Source organism: Aptenodytes forsteri, unplaced genomic scaffold, assembly GCF_000699145.1.
Source record: "Aptenodytes forsteri isolate BGI_AS27 unplaced genomic scaffold, ASM69914v1 Scaffold61, whole genome shotgun sequence".
Classification (NCBI taxonomy): Eukaryota; Metazoa; Chordata; class Aves; order Sphenisciformes; family Spheniscidae; genus Aptenodytes; species Aptenodytes forsteri.
Genome location: NW_008794443.1, coordinates 3,492,926 through 3,504,264, shown reverse-complemented (window position 1 = coordinate 3,504,264; position 11,339 = coordinate 3,492,926). Strand labels below are relative to the sequence as shown.

The following is an 11,339-nucleotide window of genomic DNA, read 5'->3' as shown; positions in this document are numbered from 1 at the left end:
CCCCGTCCCCAGGCGAGGGGCGGCTTACTCCGAGGTAGCTCCGCCCGCCGGGGCGGTTTGGTTTACGCAGCTGTTCGGCGAGCGTGGGGTGGAAGTGCAGGGGGGGAATGGGGAGTGTTGGCAGGACAGGGTGCCCCGGAGCTGTCAGGGCAGCGGCACAAGGGCGTGGGGCCCGGCTCGGCCTTTCCTCGCCTGCATCTGCCTGATGCATATACTTGTCCTCTGGGACGCTTCCTTCCCCTTTCCCCCGGGCGCTCCGAGCCATGGCGGTGCGGCCGCTTCCCGTCCTTTTCCTCGTCTGAATCCCGTCCGCTCTGTGGGTCGCGAATATCGCCGCGTTTCGTCGTCCTTTTTCTCCTTTCTAGCTCAGATGAGGTGGAGGCGATAATTGCTCGTTCAGGAGAGAGGCGTAGTCCCTCGACCAGCTGGAAGATGCAAGAATGCAAAAGGATTGTGGTTTTCAGGGTGGTTTTTGCGGACCTGTAGGTAGTGGATCTGTCCCTGGATTCAGTACAGCACAATTACTGAGGCAGCCATATTGGGATGATGATCTGACAATCCTCTGTGAGCTAAGTCAGGAGGCAGGCGTCAGGAGACAGGATGACAGGCCTGGTAGTTTTGGGGTCATTGGCAGAATATGGGTATTAAACTGAGGTTGGAGAACTGGAATTCACCAGAAGCAGATGGTGAATTTGTATCTGTGCTCTGAAATGTAAAATATGTTCATACCAGATTTTAAAGTGTATTTCTTTTCACTTCCAGCTCCTTCTTTGCTCAGTTCTTTTTGTTGCATAATCCAGTACATTGTTGTGTTGATAAATAGCCATATGTTTATATGATCAGATTTTCAGTGCATTGTGAAGTTCTGCACCACTGTTTTATCTGGCATCTTCACTTAGTACAAAGGTAGCAGTTTGTAGTGTGTGAGTTCAGCTGGTATATCAGACTGTCATCACTACCTGATCCTTAGTGGAGGACCTAAAATTGGATTCGCTGTGGTCCTCTTGTTCATAAACCCCTGCTGCTCTGAACAGCTGTTTTGCTAACTTTCCATATACTAATCTCTATCCTTGTTAATTTTCTTTCTTTAGAGCTGTTGTATGATTAAGTTACAAGCAATTTTTTTGTTTAGAAGTTAGTGCATTCTCTGGTAGGCATAACTATGCAAATATGACACAATGGCTGGCTATGTTAAATAAAAGTGATGCTTCATTTGTGATGTGTGGTGGGTTTTTTTTTTTTTTGAATGTAGAGATACAGATTCTGGACATTTGTTTTTGTAACCACTTTGAACTTGTTGCAGACTTATCTGAATATATAATGTTAAAGTGTGTCATTAAACAAATCGTCTAAATATCTTGTCTGTTTTCTGTTATTCAAGCTGACAAACCCAGTGATGTTGGTCAATCACCCTTCATGGCTAAATTCCTACTCTGCTTGTAACTTTATTTCTAAAAATAGCAGTACATTCTGTATTTTGACATTGCATAAAAACTGGTTTGTCAGAACTTTCAAATACATCCAAGGATCCAAGTCTTAATGAACAGCTTGTTTCTTTAAACATTTGTGTGAAAGTCCAAATATAGTACAAGTGCTTTGAGGCCATGAAGGGTGATTGACCAACATCACTGGGTTTGTCAGCTTGAATAACAGAAAACAGACAAGATATTTAGACGATTTGTTTAATGACACACCTTAATATTAAAACCTCACTGTGTGACTTACAGGGTGAACGGTCGATATCTTTTAATAATAGTTTAAAATAAGTGTAAAATTAATAAGTAGGATTTGCTTTTGTGCTGATGGAGATCACTAAACAACTCAAATATTTATCTACCACCTGTTTTAGAGCCAGTGGTATATCACGTCAAAGATTCAGGCACGCGGTTCCCTTTTTTACTTGGTTCCTGATTGGATTCATACGGACTGAACGTTAAAATATAGACAGCCAGTAGACTCTTTCCAAGACATTAGGAGAATGATTCATTCTAGCATGGACGGCAACCTTCTAAGCCTATAATGAACATCTAAAAGACAGCTTCTTTTTTTTTTTTTTAAAAGGTTGTTCTAAATCTGTACCACAGGCTGTATTGCACATTTTGTTTTGCTCTGTTGCAACTTATGTCTCCTGTTACTACTCTGTAGACAGCGTTTTGCAGTAGTAAGTGATACTACTGGGAAATGTGAACCCTGAAAAACCAGTTGCAATTTATTATCTGTGATGCTATGCAACTTGGTCTCATTTTGCCTTATTTTATCATTCTGTATGATGAGGGCAATACTGCCTTTATAAAATGTTACAACTAGTTAAAGTTTCTAATAAGTGAAAAAAAACCCTCAGAACCCCAGCAACTTAAATTTATGGGAAGCTTGGAAAAATATATTGGTTCTGGTTAATTTTCTTATTAAGGAAAATTAAATCTTGCATAGTGAGATGGTGTTCAAAACATCTGAAATCCATGTGCAACTACAAGTAGGCATTTTGCTTACTTCAGCTATGAAAAGTAGTAGAGTTGAGAATGAATGAGGTTTAAAATTACACCATGTTTAATTTTCTATGAGCACAAAAGTTAGGGTTGGGAAAAGTTGTTAATTGCACAAGTCTAGCTGTTAAATTTTATGCTGTTGTAGGTGATTTTGTGACCTGTTCTGTAAGAATTTCTTCACAGCTGTGTTTCAAACAAGGCTATCATTTAGCTAGTGCATATGGAGTCTCTGGCGGTGTGCTTTTCGTGCTTTCTTATTGTGAATATGGTGTTCAGAGGTACTCAAGAATTTCTTTTTTGAAGTAGATGATTCTTTCACTCCATCTTCTGTTTGCCAATTTCCTAGATATACTAGTTATCTGTAGAAATTAATGTAGTACTCTGAGAGGTATTTCTGTGAAAACATCAGAAAAAAATCTTTGTATCTGGGACTTTTCAGTAAAAAGGGAAAATAAGCTCCCTGTGTTTCATAAATAATATTATAAGAACACATTGGTTGCATTTTTGTTTTCTTTAAAAAAAAAAAAATCCCCTTCATTAATGGCCTTACCTTTATTCGTTGGTCCTTGTGGGAAGCTGACAAAATTATGGTTTTCACATTAGTATGGATAGATGGGGAAAAGAAAGACGAGAGCCACTAAGCTGATGTCAGGTAGAGTTTCTATGATGTGCTACGCCCTATGAAAATTCCACCTACTCATCTTTCTGCAATCTGACAAAGTAAACCGTGTTACTATGAACTTGATAATAACAGAGATTTTGCACTTGATGGATTTCTTAAATTGTATTTCAGAAACAGAATGCTTAGTGGCCATATACAGTAACATTCCTGTTTTCTAGCAGCAATATTCAGCATCAGTTGAATAATACTGCTGGGATGTATCAGGATTAGTCTCGTCACTTAGCTTTCATGTGAGGGCATGGGTACTTATGCAAGGGTCATATTAAGAAGGGAGAGCAAAAATTCCACACAGTAGATATTCAAGAAGGCTATAATGAAGTTACATGTTTGATACACTTTGTTATACAAAAAAGTAGGCACTTCTGAGCAAGAGCGAATAAAGCAGTCCTCTAAGACAACCCAGAATCTGCACTAAACTTTGAAGATCATGCGAGTTCATTCCCATTACTACTTTGCTCTCTTCTGTGTTTAAGTTTTTAGTGAAACTTCTTAAAATTCTGTGCTAACCTAAAGTTGACTGTGTGGCTGTCTCATGAATCATTATTCTACCAGTTTGCTGTACCTCTGACATTGAAATTCAGTTGTCTTGTTCCTAAAGACATTCCTATTCTTCTAGTCTGGTGAGATACCTCAGGTACTTGCTAAAATAAAGAATGCTTTAAATTACTTCTGCTTGGTGGAGTAAATTTAATTTCTGCCTTCACCATGTGATGGCATTAATGAAGTAATGCAGTTTTATTAAAAACTTCTTGTACTGTATGAAGATGCGTCATAACTTGAATTAAGCATGTATAACTATTTTTACCAGCTGTAGAACTTACTTTAGAGCTGAAATGCTTCTGCTTTAGATCTGCTAGTAAGTTTTGTACTTTTGTGGCATTGTGATTACAACCCTGAAATGAGCATTTCATTGGATATGTGGTGTATAGATAACCAGAGAAGAAGATGTCAAGATTTCTGGGCCATGCATGGTGACTTGCGCACGGTAGAGTTCTGCCCATGTTAACTCAGATTCAAGATAGAAATGACTGCATTGAGTCAGACCAAAGATTCACCTAGCCCTGAATCCTGTCTTCAGCAGTGGCCGTAGCAGGTATTTAGAATATAAGGATAAATCAACCCTGTAATCATTTTTTCTCAGTATAGTCTTCCAGGTTCTGAGAGTCTGTGCCATGGTGGCTTTCCTAGCCAAGGGTGTAGCTTTTTACTAGACCTTGATGGCTTTTTCTTTGAATCTATCATATTGCTTTTTGAGTCTAAGTTCAGCACTGACAGTATCCTGTGGCAGTAGGTTAAACTGCTTAATTGTAGACTGACTGAAAAACTTTCTTCTAATGGAAAAGGTTGGTCAATTGGTCAATTGAACCAATCTCTTATTAACCCTACATTTCAATACTGTCTCAGATGTTCCTTGAAGTTTGGATTGTGGGTACTGGGGACAGTGTCCTGCCAACTAAAGTGCTCCATCATTTGGATGCGGTAGGATTTGAACAAGTATTTTGATAATGAAGATGAATTTACTGGTGAATATTTGCTGAAGATAGTAATATTTACCCTGAAGGCAATAATTTTTGATTCCTCTTCTTCCTTGTGGAGTAGTGTATCCTTTAATCACTAGATATACAAGTAGTTAAAGAGTTTTTATTTCATTTGAGAAGAGGACTTTCCCAGGACTGCAAAGGGTTCTTTAAGGTTGTTGGGTACACCCTTTTCTCTGGAATGGTGTGTATTGAAAGTCAGTGTGATACGGCCCATCACACGTGTTAGTTTTGATATTATTGCTAATGCATTGTGGCAGCAAGGGTTGACAGCTAGAGAACCTAGATACATAGTATATGGTAGCTAGCTCATGCTGAAATCTAAGTAGCTGTATCTTCACTGCTAAAATTATCATTGTTAGGTTAAGCCTAACACATGTTGCAACCAGATTTTCATTTTGGTATTGGCATCCCTACTTTCTGGGAAGAAAACCAAGTAATGAAAACAAATATGTTTGTACACTTCGAAAGAACTGCTTCAGAATGAGTGAGTGTAGAGAGAGGCAGTGTACAGGTGCTGTTAAGTGTATTTCCAGTTCTGTCTTTGAAGTGACAGCTTTTAGGGGCAGGAGGGTGATTGCATAGCAGAAATTGAATTATCAAACAACCTTGAACCTCCCTAATTTTATCAACATCTTGAGTACAATAGCTGTAAATAACTAAATTACGTTATTCTCTTTAGAAAACACCAACAAGAAGGATAACTTGAAACACTCCTGACCCCTTCACTTTCAATTTCTTGACTGCACTACAAGCAACCAGAATGTCGGGGGCTTCAGTGAAAGTGGCTGTTCGGGTCCGGCCCTTCAATTCCCGAGAAACCAGCAAAGAATCCAAATGTATCATCCAGATGCAAGGCAATTCAACCAGTAAGTTTATTTTAATCCCGTAAGGGAGTCTCTCTCTCCTCTCCTCTCCTCTCCCTTCCTGCTTAATCCTCTTCTTTTTGTCAGACTAAACTGTGTACTGTGTACATTATATCATCCAGAAATACTCTTTTATGGAATCTTCTCTTCTGAGGCTGTCATTACAAACTAGATTGTCTCTGAATTTGACTAGAAAGTCTAAATCATGAGTATTCTGATTTTGATGCAGTTGTTTATGGTGTTTGCTTGTGGTGAGTTGAGAATTCTATAGAAAGATTAGAATACCAAAGTGAAAACCTTTTTGTTAACTTCAGTGTATGGGAATATCACGTGGACTGACAGATATAGGGATACATTGCAGACCACCACATGATAATTGTTGTGGTATAACTCCTGCTTGGGTCTGGTGCTTTAGTTCTTGGTGTGCTTATTCTGCAGTCTGTGCCTTTGTTTAGGAGCATGATTTGAGTGAGAAAGCTGAGGGGAAAAGGATGTCAAGTTTTACGCTTTCCAGATTAGATGTCTAAACAATGGGAAAATAACAGGCTACATAAAATCATCTTATTTTCTAACCAATTAGAAGTGTTAGGGTTCTTAAATAATTGTTGTGGGTCTAATTTGGAGGAGAAGACTCTTCTATAGGAAACTGAATATGGGCACACCATTTATTGATTGGTTTTTTTTTTTTTACATGCTTCTTAAGGTCGAGGCAGTATTGATACCATTTGCTGCAGTGTCGTTGGTCGTGTAGACAAATAGCTATACCTATAAACTGCTCTTCTTACAGTAGTGTTTCATTGTTAGGTAATCAAGTAGAGTCATCTTGTCTGTAGTCGTTGGAAGTAACACTCCAAGAGCACTGAGTTACTTTGCTGTCTGATTACTTGAGTATTTCTCCAAGAGCACTGAGTTACTTTGCTGTCTCATTGCACTCATGCTTGTTAATACAAAGGAGGTTTCATACAGGCTCCTCCCTTTTTTTAGCCGAGGTTGTACTTCAGTCTGCTTCTGCAATGGAATTTAGGTCCTGGTTGTGGTCACTTAAATTATATACAATGTTTATGGTTTCATTGGAAGAGAGCTATCATACAGAAGAGAGCTTGCTTTTCAGTGCAGTAAATCCTTATCTTTAGACCTTATGTGGAATATTGCCCGAAGAAACTTTTTTTTTTTTGGTTGGATTTCAAAATCACCACTTAAAATGAGGGAGGGGAAAATGTTCAGAAGTCATCTCATGTAGAAGCAGGTCCTTGTATCCCAACGTTGCCTGCCAACTTTCAGACCAAACCAGTGTAGAATAGAACTACGGGCTCCATTAGATGGCATTTGTTACGGGATTGCCACCAAGCTCTTGAACTATAGCAGCACCACTGGGTGCCACTGTAATAGGCTTACTTGCTGCTGTCATGACACGACAGCAATAATTTTAGATGCTTAAGGTTTTTGAACTCCAGGAGACTGTGGAAACAGCTTGTTCGTGGTGCAACGACAAAGGTGACCAGTGAATCTCTGGCAATCTGTCTATCTAAGTTTGAAACGTGGTCTTAACAAAAAACACTGGTTCTGTTTCTGAATGCTAGAACTGCGCTACAAAGACCCTTACATTTTCAAGAAACTGCATCAGCTTTCAAAAGGAGAAAAATACTTCTTGATTTATCTAGTTGGGAATTTCTTTACAGCTTTTGCTATATTTTGTGCTCTGGAAATGTTCTGATCTGTAGCCTTCTATTTAGAGTCCTATGGCTCTGATACAAGATGGGTGATATGACAGATGGTCAGGTTTAAGTCATCAGGGGCTATTACAGACTGTGGGAAAGGAATCATCGGTTGTAATAGTTATACGTTCTTACAATGTGTGGGCTATTTTTTCCCTGTATTTCCCTCTTAGAGGAGAAATATGGAAGAAAGCCATAGAAAGAGGAGTAACTTTACTCATTGAACAGAAGAGGATCATATAATAAAAAATATGAATAAGGCATTGTTTGGTGGGGGAAAAAACCTGAGCAGAAATCTTTTCTCCAAAGAATCTTCCTAACGAAGTTGTCTGGTGCACATAACTTCAAGCTGAAATTCTTCTGGTATGCTTTTAGGCTACATGTTAGATTTGGGGGTATAAGTATTGTTTCTATTTCTGCCAAGGATTCTTTCTTTTTCATGACCCTCAGTCTTTGCAGCCTCACAGTTACATTATTGAACTCCTTATTATTAAGGTCCGAACTTGTTGGCTCAAAGTTAACTACAGAAAGTGACATTAATGTATCTGACTCTCATATCTGATGCAGCAATTTCAAAATAAAGGGAATTTGGTAGTAATTCTAGCCTATGGAGTTCCTACTTCATACCTTCAAATGTGCTGGTGAAATGATCAAGGCTTAGATATCTTGCCTCCGAGAAGGTTATTTTTTCATTTGTGCACTAATCAAGTTGACAAGGGGCAAATCTGAGAGGCCGGTGATATGTTGGGTAGTGACTATTTTAAGCCTCCAAGTTCCCTTATCTTGGAATTAAAGCCTAATGGACTACTGTGATGAACAGGATTCATGAGACAGTGTGAAGTTTGATAGCTAAGAAGGGATTTTGACTGTTACTTGAACTTTAATTCTTTATGTATTGATTGGCGAAGCTCTTCTACGAATCCTTTGTGGGTTCTGAGTTTGGACTTTGTCCAAGTCTGAGTTTTGTAAATGTATTGGCTGATAGGGGCAGAGACTACATTATAGTGTTACTGAGGCAAAGTGCTTAGGATTATTTTAAGGAAAACAGTATAGAGATAAAGATAATAAAGTGTATCACAGGTGTACTCCATTTATGTTTTTTTAATGAATGTATGAAAAAAGGAGTGTTTTTTGACATCCATAGTGAAGTATATTCTTGAAGTCAGAATGCCACCAGGGTGGCAACAGCCTGACATGCTGCTTTTGTTTGTGAGTTTTTGTGTGAATTTGGCTGTTTACAGCTTTTGGGATTGCCTGTCATTCACGGCGGGCTTGCCAGCAAAACAAAACATCCTCCTGGGTTAGAAAGCTTATTCTCAATTTTGTTACACAGTTTAACTTTGCCTGAGAAGCAAAACAAGTGTAATTTTGTTGCGGACTTGAGGTCTCCTATGGAATTAACTTGTTATCCTATCTGGCTTTTATGTCATTTCCTCATAGACGATCAAGGTCTTTAATCAAAATCCATAGTAGATCTCCATCTTTATCATTTCTCAGTGTTTAAAAAATGGCAATGTAACTGAATACAGTTCTATATATGTCTTAATCTCAGAAAAAGAGAGGTCTTACAAAGGTCTTTAAGTGCTCTTAACATTGTGTGTTGCTGTGAGTAATTGGGACTTCTATTTTTCTGTCGGAAGGATGCAAAATATGGGAATTTTGAAATCGGTACTTGAAACATACTGTTTGTCTTTCCCCCCCCCCCCCCTTTTTTGTTTTTTTGGTCTACTATACTAAGATGACAAGACTAGATTTTTTTTTTTCCCCCCCTCTTTGTGGTTGCAAAGGTATTGATCTGCAGTAATGCAGTGTCTTGCACTTAAAGATTTGTCAGTCTTTCTGTTTTTAAAATATATGTTGCAAAAATGAAATTCTGCAGTCCAGCTGAAGTCACATGAGCTGACTGCATTAAGGGGCTGGTATTTTGGCAGAAGGCCTGTGCTGCTCAGATCATATCTAATTGCAGATGGTATCCATTTGAATGATACTGCCAAAAGTTCTTCAGTGGAAATGGGAGAAGTGGGGGTAGGAGAATAGGAGATAATAGAGGAATTCTTAAAAGACGGCAGAAGTTAGAAGCTGTGAAATCCTACTACTTAAGTTGATTTGGGAATGCAAAACGCTTTCCAAAGAAGAAGTAATGTCACCATCAAATTACTAATTAAAAAACCCTACCAAAACAGTAACTGAGTGGGATTCATTTAAGAAAAGACCATCCTTGTTTTTTTATTATTGTCACTTAGATACGATCTTAAGGAAAATAAGATTTGTTTTTAAAAACAGCTGCTATGCAAGTGGATTCAATTGACCTAAATGCTTTGTTTTCATTTGGGGTTATGTTCTCAAGAGCGTATCTATATTGTCCGTTGTACAGAGGTCACTAGTAGATACGAATGTATGCCTGTAAGTCTCATGCGCACATACCCACTCAGGACTAGGCACAGTATAGCTGTGTTTGTAGCATTGCCCATGGTGTAGTCAGCCATGCCAGGGTCCCTGGTGAGAGAAGGGAAAAGTTAGTGGGCTCTGATGACTTTTCATATCGATAGTTAATTCCCTAGGGTGATCCCTCTGTTAGCAGTCCTTACTATCGGTTAGCTTGACAGTGCCTAATATATTGTTTGTTTCGTATTCTGCTTATTACAGAATATTTTCAAGTGAAACTTGGCATCAGTGGACTTTTAAGCTGCTTTTTATGGTGGTGGTTTATTGATTAAAATCCCATCTAATATTGAAACAGACTGAAACTTCTGAAATAACACTTTTGTCTTTTCCTCTGAGATTACTTTATTTAATTTTGTCAGTCTTTAAATAAATTTGAAAATTTATTTTCTTTAACTTACTGGGTAGGTGGTTTATTGTGTTCTAGGTCAAACTCGCAAGCAGCTTTTTGAAATGAATTATTCAAGAATAGATCATGGTTGTCAGCATATCTTGATTGAATATGTTTTGTCTTTTAACTCCTGCTTTTTCACTGTTTTGTTCAGAATGATTTACACCAAGGCATCTTACCTACAATGTATTGATTACTTATTGTCTGTCCACTCCATAAATTACTGTTTTTATGGTGAGGGGGGAAAAAGATTCTGCCGTGTAGTACATGGGATGAAAGGTGAGCTATAGATCTAAGAGTATTTTGTGTGTCAGTAGTTCTTGTACTCATTCTTGTATCAGGTTTTGAAATGTGACAAATATAAACAATGTTCGCTGCTGCTGCCTCGGATTATTGAAATGAAAAGCTAAGCTGTTCTGTGCCTCAAGACTTCCCTAGTGTTGTGGTTTTTTCTGGTTTTTTTGTTTGTTTGTTTGTTTGGGTTTTTTTTTGTGGAAGTGATTTGATAATTCTCTGCCTGTAAATAAATAATGCACAAATAAAAACAAATGAAAAATGAAGCAGAGGTTCAAGCTAGTAGCTACAAGATAGCATTTGGATATTCATCGCTAGCAAAGAGTCCAGCTTGCTTATTCTTTTAAAAAGCTAAGTAAATATGTAGAAAACTAAACTAATGAAGCAGGGAAATAAGGAAGTATCCTACTTGGATTATGTCCTCTGCAATTGATGTTACATTAATTGTGCACTAGATGAATGAAAATAGGTTTTAGCATCTTGTGGGTGCCAGTGGCAGAGTAAAACAAAGTTCTCAAACTGTAGTTCATCCGAGATTATTGTATATTCTGATTTGCCATAAACCATATTCAGATAGGAATGTGCCTGCACAGTCTAGGTTATCTTGAAAGATATGAGCGCAACTGGATCCTTGGGTTAGGACTGGAAATTACCTGTTTGGATTTTAACTCAGTAATAGTCTCTGTGGCTCGGTAATGTTGGAAGGTTCTGTTGTGGACTGCTTAAGGTATTGGATGTCTAATGAAAATAGGCACAGTGGAGCAGTCCCATCTGCCGGTAACAATAGTCACAGCTGCTGCTGTAGACATATGGCAGCTAGGTTCTCAAGCAGGCATCCTTGGCATCAGAAAAACTTTGTAAGGCATTCTGGAGTTAATTTGTAGAGGTCGAGGAAAAAAATATTTTTCTTCTAATGTGTTGTTCC

At 38.3% G+C, this 11,339-nt stretch overlaps 1 protein-coding gene across 10 annotated transcripts in view; it reads left to right on the top strand.

The window, feature by feature from the left end:
• The first annotated feature begins 11 nt into the window (after positions 1-11).
• The window catches only part of KIF1B (kinesin family member 1B), a 94,333-nt gene continuing 83,005 nt past the window's right edge, over positions 12-11,339 (top strand). For 8 of the 10 annotated variants that reach the window (XM_009289645.1, XM_009289642.1, XM_009289639.1 and 5 more), the window contains exons 1-2: positions 4,102-4,261; positions 5,389-5,575. In XM_009289645.1, the coding sequence (XP_009287920.1) occupies positions 5,470-5,575 (106 nt within the window). In that variant the 5' untranslated portion in view covers positions 4,102-4,261; positions 5,389-5,469. Of the gene's footprint in view, positions 35-4,101; positions 4,262-5,388; positions 5,576-11,339 lie in introns of those variants that run through there. The other 2 variants (XM_019474726.1, XM_009289646.2) reach the window with 2 other exon arrangements.